Below are 26,646 nucleotides of genomic sequence, written 5' to 3' on the forward strand. Positions count from 1 at the left end.
ATAACCTAAATATTTTGACACTTTTATTAGAAAATCCTTGATTTCGATGCTTAAACACGTAAGGATGAAAGAAACAAAAAATTTTGATCAAAAAACAAATTAATTATTTTTTTTAAATCAAAAAAAAATTTCTCCCTTTTCTATACATTCAAGGACTTGCCCAACTCGTTTTTTATTACATTTATATTTATTCACAGCTGGTTTGAGCTTTTTTTGTTTAGGAGTTCGAACGACAAAAATTGTATGTCAAGGTTGGATGTTTTATACGCTTTAACCCTAGAAAGCTAAAAAAAATTTAGTAAAATAATACTTCTTTTGATACAAATTATATCATTGAAAGCATGTTTAGGACAAATTTGGAAATTACAAGTCGTCAACGCAATCGACAGAGCACAAATTTTCTTCTTGAAACCGGTTTTTGACTTTTCACAAGATTAGTGACGTAAATGACACATGCATTCACAAGTACAATATTCAGAATGCCATACCATACGCACAAAGTCCACCGTTTAATCTTGCGAACGGCTAAAGCCGAATGATTTTAGTTCTAGGTCGAGTGTTAGTTCTACTGACAGTGTTAAGTAGTGCTAGTAAGCACTAGATGGTGGTAGATTGTATGTTGTCTGACACACTAGACTTAGAACTAGAAACATTCGGGTTTAGCCGTCTTGAGAGACTAGCGAAAAATCATTAAAAAGTTTCTGGACACTTCTGGACATCTTTAAAAATCGTCTGGAAATCTTTATAACTCTCTAGAAAGCGTTTAAACACTATTTGATAACTATAGAGACCATTAGAAAGCTTCTGGACACTTTTGGACATCTCTAAAGTCCCCTAGTTTATTACTAGAAGTAAAACACCAGAAACCTAGATTCTAGACTACACCTAGAAACTAGATTCTAGTTCTAGGTCGAGTGTTAGTTCTAGTGACAATGTTAAGTAGTGCTAGTAAGCACTAGATGGTGCTAGATTGTATGTTGTTATTGAACTAAAACTAGAACTAACACATGACCTAGAACTAGAAACATTCGGGTTTAGCCGTGCGTCTGAAGACTGACTGATTAAATGCTGAATTGTTGTATATTTTTATTGAAGTAGTTGAAAGGTTAAATATACGTATTAGAAAAGTACGTACAGTGTGTTAATTAATTATCGTACCCGACGTCATCATTAGAAGTATGCAACCAATATTACAATATTAGTAATGCAATACGCGATTTGCGGATTCAGATATATTCAGTGTGATATTGGTTGCATATTAGATTATATAGTAGAACTATATATTTGGATTTAGCCGTCTTAAGAGACGTACGGCTAAATTCGAATGTTTCTAGTTCCATAATATAATAAGTTCCATATAACCAATACTTAACGGACCTTGGCATGAATAACCAGTAGTCAGTAGTGACAATAGCAGCATCCCAAATCTTTACCACCAATAGCAACAAACCTTGGTAACTCGCTATAATATTGCGTCAGATTTGGCGGGATACTGCCACTGTCACTTCTGGTTATTCTGTGATTCAGTTGTGTGGTTTTTTTTTAGAAGTTTTGCTCCTACTGCGAGGATGGTCAAGTTCCCTGCAGATGTTTGTACAAGTAATATGAGCCTAGCTTTGCAGAAGAAAGAACGTAGTTGAAACTAACAAGCGCCGATGTGGTTAAGCGACTTTCCTGCTCAAATAACTTTGCTAACATCTTTATTTACTGCTCATTGCATTAGCTTGAGAGCAGCTTTAGAATGCCTGTTTGATATTACATAACATCCATTGCCACAGACAACATTGTTTGTAAGGAGGTTTTGACTCGTCAGATTACATAAGTTACCCTACCTACATAGGGTTATGCAAAAGGGATAAAATTACGCAACATTTTTTACCTGGAGGTTATTGATCTCAGTAAACAAAACTAACCTTATCCAACATTCTGTACCTGCAGGTTATTGACCTCAGTAAACAAAACTAACCTTTCCCAACCTTCCTAATATTGCGCAACGTTCATAACCTTGCTCAACACTCTTTACTTGGAGGTTGTTGACCTCAATAAAGAAAACTAACCTTACTTAACATTCAATACGTATCATAAAATATCACGCAGAATACGTATTTTTTAATAAACTGATTTATTTCATTTAAGTAAACTCTAACCTAAGTTGTATTAAACCTCATATACAATACTTATGTTAACATTTAATTAAAAGTTATTTATTTCATTATTAACAAAAAATTGTTTACATGATTTAAATAATTGCTAAAAATTAATGCTCAAAGAGTTTTAGCGCAATCTATCGATTGATAGTGAAACCATTTTAGTTACAGTTTCCTTCTTTTTCGACGAAATCTATTTTGACCTTAATTTTACAGGAATCTGTAACCGCAAAATCCCCCAAAACCGTTTAAAATTTTTTTTTGGTGATTTTAATGAAAAAATGCGTATGTTTTAAATAAAACACTGAATTAAAATTCAATAAACATAAATTTATTATTTCCAGTTGTATGATAAAAATACAATTCTGGTTCTATTGTTATTTAGTTCAGTTGCGTTGAGGTATGTAACGTTCTGTGTACATCTTGTGTGTTTCGTGTGTGGTTCATATTTTATGTATGTTTGATGTGTTATACAATTGTGTGAAATTGGTCTATTGCTGTTTGGTTTAGAAAAGAAGGGACAAATCAAATTAAAAAAAAACGATTTAATTCGATTCGGTTTTGCGACGAAATACAAATTTGAAAGTAAAGTTAATTTTGAGTACAGTTGTAGCGAGATTTTTTTTAAAGAAATTTCGATTCTTTTTCGTCTTATTATTAATATTACAGACATTTTGTATTATTTTTTTTTCTATTCGCTAGAAAAGAATGGTTTTAATTTTTTTTTGGGTTGGATAAAAGGGGTTGAAGGCTTAAAAGGTAATCTAATGATCGATTTTCATTTTTTCTTTTACATATTAATGATAATTAATTTAACAATGATCCGTTAGTAAGAACAAGAACTCAAACCCACATTTACAGATAATTTAATACAGGTTTTGTTTTCGTTTTTAAATTTATCTTTCTTTTATTACACAAAGATAACTATGTCGTTTTTGCACATCATGCAAAAATCTTTGGAGCAAACTTTTTGTATTTTTAATTTTAATTAGGCAACATTCAGAGAGAAAAATCGATTTTTTTTCTTAATAGTCGCTTCGTTCAAAACTATATATTAGCAACTTTTACAAATATATAAGGTATGTTTTTTTTTAATGTACATTTGTGTCTTCGTCTGCTTCATATTTTTTGATAGATGTTCGCCTACAAGATCGTACTAGAATCCAATTTTCGCAAAAACCTCACATTAAACTACCTCTTCCATATTCAAATATCGTGTTTATTTATTTGTCTTTATATTTACATATTTTTCCTAAAAGGGTTTTCGCGAAAATTTCACTCCTTGAAGCTTTAGGAAGGGTCTGAATCACGTTAAGAAATTAGAATTAACAAAAATCGCTATCAAGCCCTCTTTTGTAAATGTTTTGTGCTTGGATTTAGAAAAAATTATGGTTTAACAAATTTACATTTTATAACAATTTAACGTTTAATGTAAAAACTTACGTAAAAATGAAATTTTTGGTTTAAATTTTATTTTGGGGAAAAACAAATAAAACGAAAATCAAAACAAAAACAAATATGATAACATTTCTTTTAATATTCAAAATGAGTTGTTTTACATTAAACGTTGTCGCATTTTTAAACAAAGAAGCCTTTACAGAAAATTATACTACTTACAGAGATTTTTTTGTTAGTTAGAAGTACGTAAAAAAGGGTTTACAAAAAAAATGAATTATAAGTAAATAATCTTCATTTTCTTATCAAAAAAGGTACACGTTATATGTACATATTTATGTAGTAAATCTTAAAAAAATAATAACTAATAGAAAAAAATGATAATGAACGGTCAAAAATATTACACTGAACTTAGCTGCTAACAAATCGATTTCTCTGTAAAACTATTTACATTTTCTTCTCGATTTCTTGAGAAATCTCATTATATATATATAATTTAATTAATTTATATATATAAAAAAGAATATTATTAAACAAAGCAACATAGAATAGAAATATCATCCCTTAACTACATTCTGTCATGGAGAGATCATGGAAACTTGTAAAGGTCGAGTCAGATCGTTCTTATCCCCTTCTTCCACTTTTATTTATCATATATTTTTAAAGTTTATTTTCCACGTTTCTTCGCCTCGATCCCGGTTTCTTGCTTACTACGTAGAAGTAAATATTATCACATTTTTTTACTTAATAATAATAATTTATGTTTAATTTTTTCATTAATTCTTTATTTAATAAGAACCGCCTTTTTTTTATTATTATAGTCTTATTAAAAGTTTCTTTTATTAACGTCCCATGTTGATTTTGGTCAATTCGGATTATATATATATATATTTTTTTAATAAATCACTTCATACACCGTTGCTTTTTTATCTCCAGATCCAGTCACAATGTATTTATCATCAGCTGATATATCGCAGCTTAATACACTTGATGATTCTTTTGACTGAAAAAAAAAGAAAAATTGTTAATATTTATGTAATAAAGTAACAAGGATTCATTTAATTATCATATTAGTTATTTATATAATTGAAGTTCTGTTAATTCTACTTGATTTTATATGATTCTACATGGTTCTATATGATACTATACGATTCTATATGATTCAAAATTATTTTACTTGATTCCATATAGTTTTATACGATTCTACATTATTCTGTGCGGTTGAGTCTATATGATTCTATACGATTCTATATGATTTAATATTATTTTACTTGATTCTATATGATTCAACATTACTTTACTTGATTCCATATGGTTCTATATGATTCTACATTAATCTGTGCTGTTGATTCTATACGAGTCTGTACGATTTTATATGATTCAACATTATTTTACTGGATTCCATACGGTTTTATAAGATTTTACATTATTCTGTACGGTTGAGTCTATATGATTCTATACGATTCTTTAGGATTCAACATTATTTTACTTGATTCCATATGGTTCTACGTTATGCTGTACCGTTTATCCTATATGATTCTATATGATCTAACATTATTTTACTTAATCTACAATTATATATGTTTCAAAACTATTTTACTTGATTCCATACGGTTTTATACGATTCTACATTATTCTGTACGGTTGATTCTATATCATTTAATGTTATTTTACTTGATTTTATATGAATCTATACGATTCTATACGATTCAACATTACTTTATTTGATTTCATATGGTTCTTTATGATTCTACATTATTCTGTGCGGTTGATTCTACATGATTCTGTACGATTCTATATGTTGCAACATTACATTCCTTGATTCCACATGGTTCTATATGATTTTATACGATTTTATAGATTCAACATTATTTTACTTGATTCCATAAGGTTTTACATGATTCTACATTAATCTGTACGATTCTATATGATTCAACATTATTTTACTTGATTCTATAAGGTTTTACATGATTCTACATTAATCTGTACGATTCTATATGATTCAACATTATTTTACTTGATTCTATAAGGTTTTACATGATTCTACATTAATCTGTACGATAGGTTCTATATGATTTAACATTATTTTATTTGATTCTATATGATTCCACGCAGTTCTATACGATTCTGTACGATTCTATATGATTCAACATTATTTTACTTGATTCCATATGGTTTTATATGATTCTATATTAATCTGTTCGACAGATTCTACATGATTTAACATTATTTTACTTGATTCTATATGATTCTACACGATTCTATATGTTTTTATATGATTCAACATTATTTTACTTGATTCCATAAGGTTTTACATGATTCTACATTAATCTGTACGATTCTATATGATTCAACATTATTTTACTTGATTCTATAAGGTTTTACATGATTCTACATTAATCTGTACGATAGATTTTATATGATTTAACATTATTATTTGATTCTATATGATTCTACACGAATCTATATGATTCTGTATGATTCTATATGATTCAACATTATTTTACTTGATTCTATATAATTCAACATTATTTTACTTGATTCTATATGATTTAACATTATTTTACTTGCTTTCATATTATTCTATTTGATTTAACATTGTTTTACTTGATTTTATATGTATTTATACGATTCTATATGATTCTACATTAATCTGTACGCTAGATTTCATATGATTTAACATTATTTTATTTGATTCTATATGAATCTATACGATTCAACATTATTTTACTTGATTCTATATGATTCCACACTATTCTATATGATTGCTGATGGGTTGGGTTGGGTTGCTGTACGGTTCTATATGATTCAACATTATTTTACTTGATTCTATATGATTCCACACTATTCTATATGATTGCTGATGGGTTGGGTTGGGTTGCTGTACGGTTCTATATGATTCAACATTATTTTACTTGATTTCATAGGGTTCTATTTGATTTGACATTATTTTAGTTGATTTTATACGATTCCACACGATTCTATATGATTCAACATTATTTTACTTGATTCTATACGATTCTATATGATTCAACATTATTTTACTTGATTCCATATGGTTTTATATGATTCTACATTAATTTGTACGATAGATTTTATATGATTTAACATTATTTTACTTGATTCTATATGACTCCACACGATTCTATATGATTCTGTACGATTCTATATGATTTTGTACGATTCTATATGATTCAACATTATTTTACTTGATTCCATATGGTTTTATATGACTCTACATTAATCTATACGATAGATTCTATATGATTCAACATTATTTTACTTGATTTCATAGGGTTCTATTTGATGTAACATTATTTTAGTTGATTTTATATGATTCCACACGATTCTATATGATTCTATATGATTTAACATTATTTTACTTGATCCTATATGATTCAACATTATTTTACTTGATTCCATATAGTTTTATATGATTCTACATTAATCTGTACGATAGATTCTATATGATTTAACATTATTTTACTTGCTTTCATATTATTCTATTTGGTTTAACATTGTTTTACTTGATTTTATATGAATCTATACGATTCTATATGATTCAACATTATTTTACTTGATTCCATATGTCTTATATGATTCTACATTAATCTGTACGCTAGATTTCATATGATTTAACATTATTTTATTTGATTCTATATGAATCTATATGATTCAACATTATTTTACTTGATTGTATATGATTCCACACGATTCTGTACGATTTTATATGGTTCAACATTATTTTACTTGATTCTATACGATTCTATATGATTCAACATTATTTTACTTGATTTCATAGGGTGCTATTTGATTTGACATTATTTTAGTTGATTTTATACGATTCCACACGATTCTATATGATTCAACATTATTTTACTTGATTTCATATGGTTTTATATGATTCTACATTAATCTGTACGATAGATTCTATATGATTTAACATTATTTCACTTGATTTCATATTATTCTATTTGATTTAACATTATTTTACTTGATTTTATATGAATCTATACGATTCTATATAATTCAACATTATTTTACTTGATTCCATATGTCTTATATGATTCTACATTAATCTATACGATAGATTCTATATGATTTAACATTACTTTACTTGATTCTATATAATTCAACATTATTTTACTTGATTCTATATGATTTAACATTATTTTACTTGCTTTCATATTATTCTATTTGATTTTACATTGTTTTACTTGATTTTATATGAATCTATACGATTCTATATGATTCTACATTAATCTGTACGCTAGATTTCATATGATTTAACATTATTTCATTTGATTCTATATGAATCTATACGATTCAACATTATTTTACTTGATTCTATACGATTCCACACTATTCTATATGATTCCACACTATTCTATATGATTGCTGATGGGTTGGGTTGGGTTGCTGTACGGTTCTATATGATTCAACATTATTTTACTTGATTTCATAGGGTTCTATTTGATTTGACATTATTTTAGTTGATTTTATACGATTCCACACGATTCTATATGATTCAACATTATTTTACTTGATTCTATACGATTCTATATGATTCAACATTATTTTACTTGATTCCATATGGTTTTATATGATTCTACATTAATTTGTACGATAGATTTTATATGATTTAACATTATTTCACTTGATTCTATATGACTCCACACGATTCTATATGATTCTGTACGATTCTATATGATTTTGTACGATTCTATATGATTCAACATTATTTTACTTGATTCCATATGGTTTTATATGACTCTACATTAATCTATACGATAGATTCTATATGATTCAACATTATTTTACTTGATTTCATAGGGTTCTATTTGATGTAACATTATTTTAGTTGATTTTATATGATTCCACACGATTCGATATGATTCTATATGATTTAACATTATTTTACTTGATCCTATATGATTCAACATTATTTTACTTGATTCCATATAGTTTTATATGATTCTACATTAATCTGTACGATAGATTCCATTTGATTTGACATTATTTTAGTTGATTTTATACGATTCCACACGATTCTATATGATTCAACATTATTTTACTTGATTCTATACGATTCTATATGATTCAACATTATTTTACTTGATTCCATATGTCTTATATGATTCTACATTAATCTGTACGCTAGATTTCATATGATTTAACATTATTTTATTTGATTCTATATGATTCAACATTATTTTACTTGATTGTATATGATTCCACACGATTCTGTACGGTTTTATATGGTTCAACATTATTTTACTTGATTCTATACGATTCTATATGATTGAACATTATTTTACTTGATTTCATATGATTCTATTTGATTTGACATTATTTTAGTTGATTTTATACGATTCCACACGATTTTATATGATTCAACATTATTTTACTTGATTCCATATGGTTTTATATGATTCTACATTAATCTGTACGATAGATTCTATATGATTTAACATTATTTCACTTGATTTCATATTATTCTATTTGATTTAACATTATTTTACTTGATTTTATATGAATCTATACGATTCTATATGATTCAACATTATTTTACTTGATTCCATATGTCTTATATGATTCTACATTAATCTATACGATAGATTCTATATGATTTAACATTACTTTACTTGATTCTATATGAATCTGTATGATTCTTCATGATTCAACATTATTTTACTTGATTCCATATGGTTCTATTTGATTCTATACGATTCTATAGATTCAACATTATTTTACTTGGTTTCATGTAGTCATTATTCTTCGCGGTTGATTCTATATGATTCAACATTATTTTACTTGATTCTATATGTCTTATATGATTCTACATTAATCTGTACGAAGGATTCTATATGATTTAACATTATTTTACTTGATTCTGTGTGAATCTATATGATTCTATATGATTCAACATTATTTTACTTGATTGTGTATGATTCCACACGATTCTGTACGATTCTGTATGGTTCAACATTATTTTACTTGATTCTATACGATGCTATATGATTCAACTTTATTTTACTTGATTCCATATGGTTTTATATGATTCTACATTAATCTGTACGATAGATTCTACATCGTTATTAGCATTATTTTACTTGATTCTATATGGATCTATAAGATTCTATATGATTCAACATCATTTTACTGATTCTATATGATTCAACATTATTCGACTTGATTCTATATGATTCAACATTATTTTACTTGATTCTATATGTCTTATATGATTCTACATTAATCTGTACGATGGATTCTATATGATTTAACATTATTTTACTTGATTCTATATGAATCTGTACAATTCTATATGATTCAACATTATTTTCCTTGATTCCATATGGTTCTATATGATTCTATACAATTCTATAGATTTAACATTATTTTACTTGGTTTCATATGGTTTTATATGATTTAACATTATTTTACTTGGATTTCATATGGTTTTATATGATTCTACAATAATCTGTACGATAGATTCTATATGATTTAACATTATTTTACTTAATTATATATGATTCAACATTATTTTACTTAATTCTATACGATTCTATATGATTCAACACAATTTTACTTGATTCTACATGGTTCTATATGAATTTCAGTGGCATTTAATAAAGCTTTCATTTTAATCAATTGAACAGAGTTTACAAACCTGAAAAATACTGGCTCCATACGGCGTCCTCCACGCATTCAACAAATTGTCTTTCCCCGTTGACACAAACCACTTTCCACACGCAGCGAATCGTAAACTTAAAACGCAACTTTCGTGCAGATGCAGTTGGTATTTATCGGGTTTGGCGGCGTGAAGAACTTCGACGTTGGAATTTTCCATGCCGACCGCTAACCAATCGCCAGTCGGACAATATCCAAGCGAAAATATTTGCGAACTGAAATCGTGCTGTTGCAGTTGCCTTCCTTCGCGCAAATCCCAACTTCTAACGGTATTGTCCAAACCGCCCGTCCACAATTTGGTTCCATCGGCGGAAATGTCAATGCAAGATGCGCCGTCGGTGTGTCCTTGAAATTGTCTAACCAACGTTTGATTGTGCAAGTCCCAAACGGCGATGTTTCCGTCCGAACAACAGCTGAAGCAGACTTTCGAGTCGGGTGATATAGCCAGTGCGTAGCACGCGGGTGCTGAAGACGTGAGTTCCGCTTTGATTCTGGGCGTCGGACTCGCGAGGTCCCATATGGATAGGTTCGAGGCTTCGCCGCCGACGATCAACGTTCGACCGTCCGGCAGCAGCTTTACCGAGCGGATGTAGTTATCTCTTTGCTGTTGAAGATAAAAAATTAACTCAAATTAACGGTGATGATTGTTTCGAACGTTTACTTACTAAGCAATCCAGTTGGGAAACGGGACTCTTAGAACCGGGTTGGCTAATATCCCAAACTTTAACGCACCCTTTACCGCCCGTATAAACGTACTTTGTCGGGTTCGATATCGTAACGGCGCACACAACCTCCCCATGACTCAACGTGTTGATTTGACGGGCATGTCTTGGTATTCCCGGTCCTATCAAAGCGTCCGGTGGAAATGGTACCGGTTGCATTTGACCTTCTGCGCTCACATGAAAGGAATAAGCCCTACAAATCAAATAAATAATTCGTTTATTAGTGTATTATTATTTTAAATTAACCTTCGAGCGGGCGCATGTCATAAATTTTATCACATCAGGTACTTTTCGTTCAACAAAAATATCCTACAATCAAATGCTGAATACTGATTTCTTATGCTAACTAGCGCTACCTACTATTGTCACTAGAACTAACATTGACCTAGAACTAAAAACATTCGGATTTAGCCGAACGTCTCTCAAGACGGCTAAATCCGAATGATTCTAGTTCTAGGTCTTGTGTTAGTTCTAGTGATAATGCTAGTGTAAAACTAGAACTAATAGTAGACCTAGAACTAGAAACATTCAGATTTAGCCGCACGTCTCTCAAGACGGCTAAACCCGAATGATTCTAGTTTTAGGTCTTGTGTTAGTTCTAGTGATAGTGTAAAACTAGAATTAACATTAGACCTAGAACTAGAAACATTCGGATTTAGCCGCACGTCTCTCAAGACGGCTAAACCCGAATGATTCTAGTTCTAGGTCTTGTGTTAGTTCTAGTGCTAGTGTAAAACTAGAACTAACACTAGACCCAGAACTAGAAACATTCGGATTTAGCCGCACGTCTCTCAAGACGGCTAAATCCGAATGGTTCTAGTTCTAGGTCTTGTGTTAGTTCTAGTGCTAGTGTAAAACTAGAACTAATACTAGACCCAGAACTAGAAACAATCGGATTTAGCCGCACGTCTCTCAAGACGGCTAAACCCGAATGATTCTAGTTCTAGGTCTTGTGTTAGTTCTAGTGATAGTGTTAGTGTAAAACTAGAATTAACACTAGACCTAGAACTAGAACCATTCGGATTTAGCCGCACGTCTCTCAAGACGGCTAAATTCGAATGATTCTAGTTCTAGGTCTTGTGTTAGTTCTAGTGCTAGTGTAAAACTAGAACTAACACTAGACCCAGAACTAGAAACAATCGGATTTAGCCGCACGTCTCTCAAGACGGCTAAACCCGAATGATTCTAGTTCTAGGTCTTGTGTTAGTTCTAGTTATAGTGCTAGTGTAAAACTAGAACTAACACTAGACCTAGAACCAGAAAGTTTTGGGTTTAGCCGTGCGTCTTCAGACGCACGGCTAAACCCCTTACTTTCTAGTTCTAGGTCTAGTGTTAGTTCTAGTTTTAGTTCAATAACAATATAGAATCTAACGCTATCTAGTGCATATTAGCACTACCTAACATTGTCACTAGAACTAACAGTAGACCTAGAACTAGAAACATTCAGGTTTAGCCGCACGTCTCTCAAGACGGCTAAACCCGAATGATTCCAGTTCTAGGTCTTGTGTTAGTTCTAGTGATGGTGTAAAACTAGAACTAACACCAGACCCAGAACTAGAAACATTCGGATTTAGCCGCATGTCTCTCAAGACGGCTAAACCAGAATGATTCTAGTTCTAGGTCTTGTGTTAGTTCTAGTGATAGTTCTAGTTTTAGTTCAATAACAATATAGAATCTAGCGCTATCTAGTGCATACTAGCACTACCTAACACTGTCACTAGAACTAACACTAGACCTAGAATTAGAAACTTTCGGGTTTAGCCGCACGTCTCTCAAGACGGCTAAACCCGAATGACTCTAGTTCTAGGTCTTGTGTTAGTTCTAGTGATAGTGCTAGTGTAAAACTAGAACTAACACTAGAATCATTTGGGCTTAGCCGCACGTTTCTCAAGACGCCTAAACCCGAATGATTCTAGTTCTAGGACTTGTGTTACTTGTAGTGATAGTGCTAGTAAAAAACTAGAACTAACACTAGACCTAGAACTTGAAAGTATTGGGTTTTGCCGTGCGTCTTCAATCACACGTGCAATTAATATGTAAATTTTTTGTCTTTTATAATTTATAAGAGTTATATTATAAAAACCAAAAATGTCATAAATTTTATGATAGCGCGCCCACTCGAAGGTTAATTAATTTGTTACTTACGGTTTTCCGCCTGGTATTCCAGCGATTCCTGGTACAACAGGTGCCCTGATTTGAGAATGTGGGTCATATCCCACTTGGAGTTGCCTCGGGTAATTATTTAAAGCCGGCGGTAAATTGTTATGCATTGCACCATAAGCCCCAGCCGCTGCTGCTTGAAAATCATGTGCTGAAGCACCTAAAAAAATACACAATCAAATACGATTCTACAAAGAACAATTTTTAATTTACCATTTGACATACCAGCGAGGTATGAAGGGTATTGTCCCAAAGCGGGTGGTTTTACAACCGGTTTTAATCCGCTTCCTCCGGCTGCTCCGGGAGTACCGGAAGTTGGGGTTACAGGTTTTGAAATGGGTGTTGTTGGTTTTTCCCCGTCTAATTTTTTCGTTGAGGGTGTTGAAGCGTTACTGGAAGTTCCCGATCGGGGACTGTGAGGACCTGGGTGTTCCTTTTTTGGTAGTTTATCAATTCCGTTTTCTCTCGGGGATGCTGTACCGTTTGGTGGTGATACTGGATCTTCTGATGCGTCATCTACCACCAGGTCTTGATCACTTTTTTCGCCGTCACTATGCTAGGAAATTAACAAAGAAAAATAATGCTTGGTTACTTATTTTCTTTGTACAGTGTGTTAATTAATTATCGTACCCGACGTCATCATTTCAAGTATGCAACCACTCTCACAGTATTGGTATTGCAATATGCGATTTGCGATATTGGTTGCATAATGATGACTTAATTAACACACTGTACTTATTGATACATAAAGAACATGCAATAAAATACACTACTATATTCTTTTTACATTTTTAATTATTACTTTGTTTCGAACCAAGATCCACCATGTAAGGGTACGAACGAATGAATGCAACGAACAACAGCGGCGTACTATTATATGGTAAATAGGGGATGAGAACGAAAAACCAGTTTGCCAATGCTCGTTATCTGTACTGGTTGATCGAACGGATCGGGTTCTCGCATGTTCCGGGCGTGTTCGAACACACACGGGCTTTGAGTTTACGTGCTCCCCCATTTTCTTTTTGTTTACAAATTTGCATGGTAAGCCGCACCGGTAGCAAAAAGGAGAGAGGAGAGATACGTTGTATTCGCGGGGGAATGTTAATAAACTCATTCGTTTGCGAACGGGGCGACAGCTTTCCGCCGTGTAGTTTAGTGGTTAGCGTGAGTACCGAGTGTAGCGCGTCCAGTGGCGGCTCGTCCATCGGGATGGGGAGCGAGAGCATTTTAATTGGTAATTCTGTGCCTCTCACGTATATTATGTATGCGCATACGACGGTGGTGATTTAAAACGAAGACGAACTTTGGCGAGGACGGACGCCGACTATCACGAAGGATATGGCAACAAAAAAGTCGAAGAGACTAAATCGAGTGTCCGAATGGAATTTATCGGTTTCACTGATAGGTGGCCAGAGCTCGTTAACTCGATTTATTCCTGTGAGGACGCTTTTTCGTATGGCATTAAATCGGATCAGCATAAAGAAGCCGCTCCTTTAGCGGTTTACGGCCTATTGGTTCGATTTATGACCGCCACTTGTTAAGGGTGTATCTTCTTTTCTTTAAACTTATCGTTTTATTAAGTTTATTTAATAATTCATTATTGTACCGAAACAAACAATTCCTTTTAATAAAAAAATTATTGTTTCTAATATGTATTCGCCTTAAAAGATATAAGATATGTCTATAAGATATGTGTATAGGTTTTTATGTCTTGCGGCAAGCGGCGTCGTCAGCGTAGAGCAATTTCAGCAGGGCGCTAGATGGCGCTCGTAAACGTAATGCGCGGCGTCGTAAACAGGGGGAGCTAGTGGAGCTGCCGTAAATGCCCGGAGAACGTTTTATTATAATGTAAAATGTCTTCGCGCAACGACGGCGGACGCCCCTAGGCGGCGACGCCGTCGGAACAAAAGACTCTCGCGCCGGAAAGACATTAGACTAACGAGAAGAGGGGGCGACGCTACAACCACCGCCGTCAGCGTAATGCGCTCGGAACGCGCGCCCTCTTTCGGAATTGGAGCGAGAGGATTGCTTTGACCTAAATGCTGGAGGTGTTTCCGGTCGCATTCTCATTGTGTTCCGCTCGCATCCTATTCTCCACGGTTTAAAGCTTTTATTTCAGCTTTTAAAAGAATATTAATAATCACTCTAATTTATTCTGTCATTTGAATCAATCGTAGTTAGGCAAATCGTAGTTACGTGAAGTTTGAGCTGTCGTATTAGCTTTCTCCCCCATCCTGTAACACAGCCGCCGCCACTGGCGTCGGAGCTCGTGTTTTCGCCGTCGCGCTAATTGGGGGCGCTGCTGTAGCGGCGCTGCTCGACGGATTAATCCGCAATTAAGCGGCGCGAGGTGATAGTGTTGCCTGATCGAACACGACAGCGGCCGCTGCGGCAGCGGTGGCGGTACCCGGTTGGGGGGAAGGTGGCGGAAAAGGGGAACGGGATCGTTAACAGTCTGCCGGGACGCTTGTAATGTAAATGTTACCGGGGACGGGCGGTAGGTGGCGCGAACTAATTAGTTTTCGAGGACGTTAGGAACTAAAATTTATCTCTTACAGAGTCTTCATAAAAAGTATAAAATGCATTTATTATTTATAATCCATTTTTCAGTAATTTTTGTTACACAGTAAAAATAGATTTCAAGATTAAATCTTAATAACTTTGGTAGATTGCGTTTTAGATAAATTTCTGATAAAGGAGTTTCCAAAATGTTGCTCCCAAAACATTCCATTATCGAGACGTTTAGTGAAGACCAAAGCTCATGAAATAGCACAAAAATTAAATGTTGCCAAAGTGCAACAAGCAACCAAGTTACAATTCTATTTTGTGCTAATATGGTAGGGAAAAAAGAAGATTTGATGGTGGCAAAACATAAAAGTTATCTTTTTACTCTCCCAATACCACATCAGGATGCCACAACCATTAGGCCAGGGGATCAAATAAGATCTGCTTCAGAGTTAGTGAAGTCCATAAATGTTTTAGAAGCACTCTATTACATTAAAACAGCCTGGAATAAAGTTTTGACAGCAACGATGCAAAATTGCTTCTAAAAAGCTGGTTTTCAAAAAAATAATGGCGATTCTACATCATTCGAATGGAATCCAGAAGATTAACTGCTTTTATCTACGATAGTTCAAATGCGAATGTGTGTCAATGAAATGAACATAACACAGAAAGTCTTGAAAGTTATACCAGTTGGATTATCTAATCCAACTCAAAATAACTCAGGCCAAGACAACTTAGCCCCATCCAATACAACCAAAACGATCCCACTCACACCCAACCCATGACAACTCAATTTAATCCTAGATGATTCAACTAAAGACAACCCAAAGCCAACCTAAAACTACCCAACCCAAGACAACTCACGTCAACTCAACCCAACTCAATTCAATCCAACCCTACTAAATGTGAAAAATCATACCACTCCAACCGAAATCAAGATAACCTACGACAACTCAATCCAATCATAGATAATTCAACTCAAGACAAACTCAACTCAAGACAACCCAATCCAACCTAAAACTATTCAACTGAAGATAACCCAATTCAACCTAAAACTGCTCAACCCAAGACAACTCCAGGTAACCCAACTCAACACAAAACAGCTTAATTCAAGACAATCTGGAAGTTTCAACTATCCTGCAACAATTCACGTCAACTCAACCCAACTCAATTGAATCTATCCCAAGAAAACTCAATCTAATCCAACTCAAAACAACTCAATTCAAGACAACTTAGCTCAACCCCACCTAATCTAACCCAACCAAAATCATCCTACTCCAACCCAAACCAAGATAACCTACGACAAGTCCATTAAATCGTAGATATTTCAACTCAAGACAAATCAAACTCAAGACAACCCAATCCAACCTAAAACTACCCAACCCAAGACAACTCTAAATAACTCCACCCATCGCAACCCAACTCAACACAAAACAATCTAATAGACAATTCATTCCAACTCAAGGTAATCTACTCCAACCAAAAACAACCTAACCCAGCTCTATTCAACCCACTTCCTTTCATACACTGAATGATTTAGAAAAAAACGTTAGTCACAGTTTGTTTTCCAATGTGTGCTAATGACATGAACATAACACAAGAAAATCTTGAAAATTATGTTCGAATCGATGATATTGTAGCAATAGAAGAGATGAGTTTGAACATTGACGATATGATTGAAAATATAATTGAACATGATCCTGCATTAGAAGAAGAAAAAGAAGATCTTGAGTGTGACAATGTTGAAAGCAGCCACACAATTACTACATATAACGAGGCTTTCAAAGTATACAACAATATACAAAAATATATTTCCATGGAAACCAGGGCGTACCTAGTTACTTTGCCTACATAAATGCAACATGTCTGAATGTTTTTAGTTCTAGTGATAGTGATAGGTAGCGCTAGTTAACATAAGATATCACAATGATGCATATTTTTATTGAACTAAAACTAGAACTAACACTAGACCTAGAACTAGAAAGATTCGGGTTTAGCCGTCTTGAGAGACGTGCGGCTAAATCCGAATGATTCTAATTCTAGGTCTTGTGTTAGTTTTAGTATTACACAGGTACTATTATTAGAACTAACACAAGATCGAGAACTAGATTCATTCGGATTTAGCCGTCTTGAGAGACGTGCGGCTAAATCCGAATGATTCTAGTTCTAGGTCTTGTGTTAGTCCTAGTATTGCACAGGTACTATTATTAGAACTAACACAAGACCTAGAAGTAGATTCATTCGGATTTAGCCGTCTTGAGAGACGTGCGGCTAAATCCGAATGATTCTAGTTCTAGGTCTTGTGCTAGTTCTAGTTTTACACTAGCACTATCACTAGAACTAACACAAGACCTAGAACTAGAATCATTCGGGTTTAGCCGTCTTGAGAGACGTGCGGCTAAATCCGAATGATTCTAGTTCTAGGTCTTGTGCTAGTTCTAGTTTTACACTAGCACTATCACTAGAACTAACACAAGACCTAGAACTAGAATCATTCGGATTTAGCAGTCTTGAGAGACGTGTGGCTAAATCCGAACGATTCTAGTTCTAGGTCTTGTGCTAGTTCTAGTTTTACACTAGCACTATCACTAGAACTAACACAAGACCTAGAACTAGAACCATTCGGGTTTAGCCGTCTTGAGAGACGTGCGGCTAAATCCGAATGTTTCTAGCTCTAAGTCTAGTGTTAATTCTAGTTTTACATTAGCACTATCACTAGAACTAACACAAGATCTAGAACTAGAATCATTCGGGTTTAGCCGTCTTGAGAGACATGCGGCTAAATCTGAATGATTCTAGTTCTAGCTCTAGTGTTAGTTCTAGTTTTACATTAGCACTATCACTAGAACTAACACAAGATCTAGAACTAGAATCATTTGGGTTTAGCCGTCTTGAGAGACGTGCGGCTAAATCCGAACGATTCTAGTTCTAGGTCTTGTGCTAGTTCTAGTTTTACACTAGCACTATCACTAGAACTAACACAAGACCTAGAACTAGAACCATTCGGGTTTAGCTGTCTTGAGAGACATGCGGCTAAATCTGAATGATTCTAGTTCTAGCTCTAGTGTTAGTTCTAGTTTTACATTAGCACTATCACTAGAACTAACACAAGACCTAGAACTAGAATCATTCGGGTTTAGCCGTCTTGAGAGACATGCGGCTAAATCTGAATGATTCTAGTTCTAGCTCTAGTGTTAGTTCTAGTTTTACATTAGCACTATCACTAGAACTAACACAAGATCTAGAACTAGAATCATTTGGGTTTAGCCGTCTTGAGAGACGTGTGGCTAAATCCGAACGATTCTAGTTCTAGGTCTTGTGCTAGTTCTAGTTTTACACTAGCACTATCACTAGAACTAACACAAGACCTAGAACTAGAACCATTCGGGTTTAGCCGTCTTGAGAGACGTGCGGCTAAATCCGAATGTTTCTAGCTCTAAGTCTAGTGTTAATTCTAGTTTTACATTAGCACTATCACTAGAACTAACACAAGATCTAGAACTAGAATCATTCGGGTTTAGCCGTCTTGAGAGACATGCGGCTAAATCTGAATGATTCTAGTTCTAGCTCTAGTGTTAGTTCTAGTTTTACATTAGCACTATCACTAGAACTAACACAAGATCTAGAACTAGAATCATTTGGGTTTAGCCGTCTTGAGAGACGTGCGGCTAAATCCGAACGATTCTAGTTCTAGGTCTTGTGCTAGTTCTAGTTTTACACTAGCACTATCACTAGAACTAACACAAGACCTAGAACTAGAACCATTCGGGTTTAGCCGTCTTGAGAGACGTGCGGCTAAATCCGAATGTTTCTAGCTCTAAGTCTAGTGTTAATTCTAGTTTTACATTAGCACTATCACTAGAACTAACACAAGATCTAGAACTAGAATCATTCGGGTTTAGCCGTCTTGAGAGACATGCGGCTAAATCTGAATGATTCTAGTTCTAGCTCTAGTGTTAGTTCTAGTTTTACATTAGCACTATCACTAGAACTAACACAAGATCTAGAACTAGAATCATTTGGGTTTAGCCGTCTTGAGAGACGTGCGGCTAAATCCGAACGATTCTAGTTCTAGGTCTTGTGCTAGTTCTAGTTTTACACTAGCACTATCACTAGAACTAACACAAGACCTAGAACTAGAACCATTCGGGTTTAGCTGTCTTGAGAGACATGCGGCTAAATCTGAATGATTCTAGTTCTAGCTCTAGTGTTAGTTCTAGTTTTACATTAGCACTATCACTAGAACTAACACAAGACCTAGAACTAGAATCATTCGGGTTTAGCCGTCTTGAGAGACATGCGGCTAAATCTGAATGATTCTAGTTCTAGCTCTAGTGTTAGTTCTAGTTTTACATTAGCACTATCACTAGAACTAACACAAGATCTAGAACTAGAATCATTTGGGTTTAGCCGTCTTGAGAGACGTGTGGCTAAATCCGAACGATTCTAGTTCTAGGTCTTGTGCTAGTTCTAGTTTTACACTAGCACTATCACTAGAACTAACACAAGACCTAGAACTAGAACCATTCGGGTTTAGCCGTCTTGAGAGACGTGCGGCTAAATCCGAATGTTTCTAGCTCTAAGTCTAGTGTTAATTCTAGTTTTACATTAGCACTATCACTAGAACTAACACAAGATCTAGAACTAGAATCATTCGGGTTTAGCCGTCTTGAGAGACATGCGGCTAAATCTGAATGATTCTAGTTCTAGCTCTAGTGTTAGTTCTAGTTTTACATTAGCACTATCACTAGAACTAACACAAGATCTAGAACTAGAATCATTTGGGTTTAGCCGTCTTGAGAGACGTGCGGCTAAATCCGAACGATTCTAGTTCTAGGTCTTGTGCTAGTTCTAGTTTTACACTAGCACTATCACTAGAACTAACACAAGACCTAGAACTAGAACCATTCGGGTTTAGCCGTCTTGAGAGACGTGCGGCTAAATCCGAATGTTTCTAGCTCTAAGTCTAGTGTTAATTCTAGTTTTACATTAGCACTATCACTAGAACTAACACAAGATCTAGAACTAGAATCATTCGGGTTTAGCCGTCTTGAGAGACATGCGGCTAAATCTGAATGATTCTAGTTCTAGCTCTAGTGTTAGTTCTAGTTTTACATTAGCACTATCACTAGAACTAACACAAGACCTAGAACTAGAACCATTCGGGTTTAGCCGTCTTGAGAGACGTGCGGCTAAATCCGAATGTTTCTAGTTCTCGGTCTAGTGTTAGTTCTAGTATTGCACTAATAACACCTTCAATAAGCGGACAAAATCAGCGGAACCATGACTGTCCGCTTATATGAGAGGTTTCACTGTACGTAATAAGCATTAATAGTTAACATATAAGTGGTCAACATAATCGACGACAGTGTATGTACTCGTACATAAATACCACAAGATATGAATTATAACGATAACGATTTTCAATATTCATGATGTAATTTAAAACACATCTAGAAAACTATATATGGCTTTATATCGAAACCTTTATAAAAAACGTATAATATATTTATCGTAAAGGTATCCCATACTATCTGTTTAGCGTCTGAGCGCTTGGTAATCGATCACGTTTCAATACTTACCCATCAAGGCAATTGAATAACAGCCATTAAATAGCCATTCTACGCACATCCTTAATGCCTCCATTTGCTCTATAACTTATTTACAGCAGTAATACGTTTGCGAGTCGTTCCGTACCCGGCTTTTATAGATGCACTTAATGTTCGGACGAACGAACGAACGGGGCAAATGACGCGGTCAAGTAATAATAATACGCGGAAAGCAACGGCGACGTTTTACGACTCGAGAATTATTTATACATTCACTTGGTATTACGACTTTTTTTTCATAACATTTACTTGTTATGACTTCATCTAATTCGGGTGTACAGTTACTTTAACGCTCTAAAATAACATCGGGTTTAGTATTGTTATTTGTCAAACTAAAGAGTACAGTGTGTTAATTAATTATTGTACTCGACGTCATCTTCGCAAGTATGCAACCACTATCACAGTACTGGTATTGAAATACGCGATTTGCGATATTGGTTGCATACTTGCAATGATGGCGTTGGGTATGATAATTAATTAATAATAACTAATAACACTGTATATAAGTTATTAAAAGAACTTATTTACTCTTCTAGACGAAAAACTCTACTACAGACAACGTCAATAGTATGTTAAGATGTTTTTACGTACTTTAATACTTACGTGCCCTAGCTCCTTTTCTTCTTTCTTCACTTTTTTATGGTCAGGTTCCTGTGGGGTTCGTGGCCTGTATTTTTCACGTTCAGCCGGTGATATTGAACTTCTCTGCAAGAAAATAAAATAAAATTAATCGTTTTGGAAATCGAAAGTTTATTAAAATAGTAAAATGTGGAAACGAGTGAATGAAAATGATCACTCGGTGTGGTTATGAACATATCGAACGTTTTGCACATTCGGGAACGTTCATGACCACAATTCACACATGTTTATGCGCACTTCAACCGCGTTGATTGATGGGACAAGGTAAAATGCGCGGAACTCTGTATATTTGACGCGAAGCTGGAACGGTCGAATAAATACCGCGTGAAATACGCCCTTCCGTGACTGAATTCAAATCCTGACAAATCCACGTGCAACCATAAATACATATTCGAATTCCGAAACATCATTATGACGATTTAATAAGAATTCGCAGAGAAAATCGCTATTTTATGGTTTGACAGTACTTTAAAGAAAGAGATATAAAGTAGGTGGAAAGAGGTTGGAGGTTTCACGACGATGATGATACAATATTAAAGTAGTGAAGTGGTGCGGGCGAAGTTCGTACTACCGCCGGAGGGGGCGCGCAGTTTATTGCGGACAATAAAGTCGGGCTTTATTGTCGTCGGTGGCGCCCCCTCGTGCGGCGACGCTCGAAAACGGTCCGGCCACAAATCTGCCACACGGTCCCGGTTAAAAATGTAGTAGAAAGGCCGCGATACGACAAAAGAGGAACAATTGTTACGTACGTGTTTCGAAAACATGTTCATATCCAATTTCTCTTCTTTTTTTGACACATCCACACAATTACCATGCTGTAACAACCCTAATTATGAGAATTTATAAACTGCGTTTTTGCTAAATGATGTTGGTGATAATAAATGTACAATGTGTTAATTAATTATCGTACCCGACGTATGCAACCAATATTACAGTATTTTTATTGCAATACACGATTTACGTATGATGCGTATTGCGCTGTGATATTGGTTGCATACTTGCAATAATGACGTCGGGTACGATAATTAATTAACACACTGTACTATCTGTTAATAAGGCTTAATTGTAGCGGACTTGAAAGTTCGAGATGGAGTTTCGATATCGCAATAGAACTTTCTGGGTCATTAATCTCTTGAATGTAATGAGGAATTCTTGAAGGCCAAACTCAAGAAATAGTAAAGAAATTGAAGCTTTCGTTCAGTCTAAGATTTGTAGCCTATTTTGTTGATCAAGGTTTTGCAAGGTTTCTACTAATCGATTTTTGCGATTGAAACAGAAACTTTAAAGATTCGTTAACACTTACGGGGAGCATTACAAATCATATTATTTTAAATTTATACTGGCAAGAGTTATAACTTGAACACTACTTCTGGGAGAAGTTTCAACTTTCCCACGACAACTCATTTCAACTCAACCAAACCCAATTCAACACAAGGTAACCCACTTTTATTTAATCTTTTTTAGTCCACGTCTTCTGTTTTGTGTGGTACCAACTGAAGCCCCATCTCTTCCAGTTTTGCACTTATGTTTTTGAGACAGTACGCGGCCTTATCTTTCGCTTCCCCCGTTTCCATTCCTTGTACCATCACTGCTATATCATCTGCGTGGCCTACTATATTCACCCCGCTCTCTGTCTTCATTCGCAGTACTCCCTCATAGTACACGTTCCACAGTGTCCCTCCAATCATCGATCCCTGTGGTACGCCAGCGGGCATTTTCTTTTCTCTGCCATCCGGAAATGCCACTGTTCTTCTAGATTGATAACTATTCATTAACTTTCTTATCGTTGTAGGTACATCACAACTTTTAAGGGCTCTAAGTAGTTTCTTTTAAGGCTCTGAATTAAATGCGTTCTCCACATCTAATAGGGTCATCACCCTATAACCACGATGAGTCAATCGTTATCTTCATTATGGCGTCTACTGTACTCATTTCTTTCCTGTAACCGAATTACACGTTGGAGATTAACTTGTTTTTCTCTAGGTATTCTATGAGTCGTTTATTAATTATTGTTTCAAATAGCTTTCAGACTGTACTCAGTAAGCATAGCAGTCTGTATTGGTTTTCTTCATTTTCCTTTTTCAGTTTTTCAATCAACACCAATTCCGCTCTTCTCCACATTTCAGGAAATTCTTCTATTTCGAAGCTCCGATTAAAAACATTTAGGAACACGTTAGGATTGGTTTTTACACAATCTTTCAGTATTTGATTTGTACATTTTTCCACAACAACTCATGTCAACTCAACCAAACCCAACTCAACTCAAAGTAACCCAATCCAATCCAACTCAAAATAATTCGGCCCAAGGCAACCAAGCATAATCCAATACAACCAAAACGACCCCACTCACACCCAACCTATGACAACTCAATTTAATCCTAGATGATTCAACTCAAGACAATCTAACTGCAGACAACCCAATCCATCCTAAAACTACCCAACCCAAGACAACTCGAAATAACCCAACCCAATACAAAACAATCTAATCCAAGACAATTTGGAAGTTTCAACTATTCTACGATAACTCACGCAACTCAACCCAAATAAATCCGATAACCAAATCTAATCTATCTCAAAAAAAAATCCAACTCAATCCAAGACAACTTAGCCCACCCCACCTAATCTAACTCATCCAAAACCATCCCACTCCAACCGAAATCAACATAACCTACGATAACTCAATCCAATCCTAGATAGTTCAACTCAAGACAAACCCTACTCAAGACAACCCAATCCAACCTAAAACTATCTAACTGAAAATAACCTAAAACTACGCAACCCAACACAAAACAGCTTAATCCAAAACAATTTGGAAGCTTCAACTATTCTACAACAACTCACGTCAACTCAACCCAACTCAATTCAATCCAACCCAAGCTAACCTAATCTAATTCAACCCAAAACAACTCAATCCAAGACAACTTAGCCCAATCCCACCTAATCTAATCCAACCAAAACCATCCTACCCCAAACGACAACTCCATCCAATCCTAGATAATTCAACGCAAGACAACCCAATCCAACTTTTCCCTCTCTCTTCCCAGCATATCCCTCATCTTTTCCAATCTTTCCTCAAAGGCTTCCATGTTTCATTTGGTGACATATAGCATTCAATCCCGATGTACTCTGACTGCAACATATCTCTTTCCTCTTTTACATCCCCTTATCGTCATTCTTCTATTAAAAATCTTTATAGCGACGTCACTCTCACAGTCTGTAAATGAGTTCGCACCGTTAACCTTCTTCTTATTTGGCTTTGATACTAGAACAACATCCACTTCTTCTATCTGGCACTTTTCCTCTGCAAGATTCATTGCTTCTAGACATCTGTTTAGGTTTTTCTGAAGTATATACGTTTAGTATAAGAAATCTATCCATTTCCACCCTCGCTTACCTCTATGGTCTCGGCCTCTTCCGATGTTCCTTCTTCCTGAGGTATTGTAGAGTGACTATGTTCCTTTTGTTTTCGTTCTTCGTTATTTTTCTTACCACCTATATCCGATATGTACATGGATTTAAAATACCACCTTCCTTCTCCCCGGCGTCTTATCTCTTCCCTCTCATTCTCTATGGACCTTCCATCCTCCTTCTCTTCCTCTCTTATTTTGCCCCTCTTCATATTGCTAACCAATTGGTGGTATTTTGGACACGTCATACCTCCCATTCTATGTCCCTCTTCATCACAATCTCTACAGTAGGAATTTGCTTTACGGTCTACCAATAGATGATCGTTTTTTTCCTTTTCCAGACATTCTCTTGCCAAATGCCCATGCTTGTGGCATTAATAGCACACTCTTGGCACCATTATATCCAATATCTTACATATCGTCCAACCTATTTGGATTTTCTTTCTCCTCAACCCAACCCAACCTAACCCAGCTCTATTCAACCCACTTTCTTTCATACAATGAATGATTTAGAAAAAAACGTTATTCACATTTCATCTTTAGTCACAGTTTTCGCAACAAAAACGTAAGGTTTAAGCTTTTGATAGTTATGCAATTCTAAGCAGAAAGAACTCGGGAAGATATAAATTTCCAAATATCTGTATTGAGAAAATAAAAAACTAATATTGTACTATATATTTTTTGAAAAATGTGAATTACGAAATCTTCTTAAAATGATTTTATTTACTGGATATGTTGTGAGTAAATCTTGTAAAAGAGTTTCGGGAAAAGTAAGAAATCGTGGGTGGTTGGGGTGAGTTTGGAATGTTATGTCGACGTCGCACGCTAGGGGTGGTCGCTTTGGAACGCTTCCAAACGTATATTTCCTCGCCGGAAATGCGGAAATATCACGAGAACGTTTAGGAATCTTGCCAGGGCCCCGGCGGGCTTACTGATTTCACGCTAACTTTTGCCGATTTCTGAATTTACTGCCCTCGAAGTCCCAACGGAAGTTGTAATGAAATCGTAAACATCCACCCAACCCAATCCTTTCAACTCGTTTGAAGGGGCCTATTTTTGGTTAATCAATAAGCTACTTGAAAAATTCATTTTACTGGAAAATAAAACTATCAATTTATGTTTTAAACGTAAATAAACGAGCACAAAAAGAACGACGAGTTTCGCCGTTTCCGAAAATCATAATAAATGAGGTCGCGTTAAAGGGGGTGGAAAAGTGGAATTCCGCGAAAAAAAAAACAACCAAAAAAAAAAGGAAAATACGACCGTTTTCATCCCTTAATCAATTTACGCGGTCGGAAAGGCCCGGGGCACATTTTTCTGTCAGGGGCACGCCGTCGGTTTCCCAATTCCTCTTCTCCCTTCACCTTCCCAC

At 34.9% G+C, this 26,646-nt stretch overlaps 1 protein-coding gene across 4 annotated transcripts in view; it reads right to left on the reverse strand.

Moving 5' to 3' along the window:
* Window positions 1–2,456: 2,456 nt before the first annotated feature.
* Window positions 2,457–26,646, reverse strand: part of LOC111428761 (transducin-like enhancer protein 4) — a 200,846-nt gene continuing 176,656 nt past the window's right edge. For 2 of the 4 annotated variants that reach the window (XM_071194708.1, XM_071194706.1), the window contains 6 exons: window positions 21,832–21,933; window positions 13,328–13,670; window positions 13,100–13,274; window positions 10,898–11,147; window positions 10,213–10,836; window positions 2,457–4,545 (listed from right to left, as the gene is read on the reverse strand). In XM_071194708.1, the coding sequence (XP_071050809.1) occupies window positions 4,438–4,545; window positions 10,213–10,836; window positions 10,898–11,147; window positions 13,100–13,274; window positions 13,328–13,670; window positions 21,832–21,933 (1,602 nt within the window). In that variant the 3' untranslated portion in view covers window positions 2,457–4,437. Of the gene's footprint in view, window positions 4,546–10,212; window positions 10,837–10,897; window positions 11,148–13,099; window positions 13,275–13,327; window positions 13,671–21,819; window positions 21,934–26,646 lie in introns of all 4 variants that reach the window. The other 2 variants (XM_071194707.1, XM_071194705.1) reach the window with 1 other exon arrangement.

Source organism: Onthophagus taurus, chromosome 3 (assembly GCF_036711975.1).
Source record: "Onthophagus taurus isolate NC chromosome 3, IU_Otau_3.0, whole genome shotgun sequence".
Taxonomy (NCBI): Eukaryota; Metazoa; Arthropoda; class Insecta; order Coleoptera; family Scarabaeidae; genus Onthophagus; species Onthophagus taurus.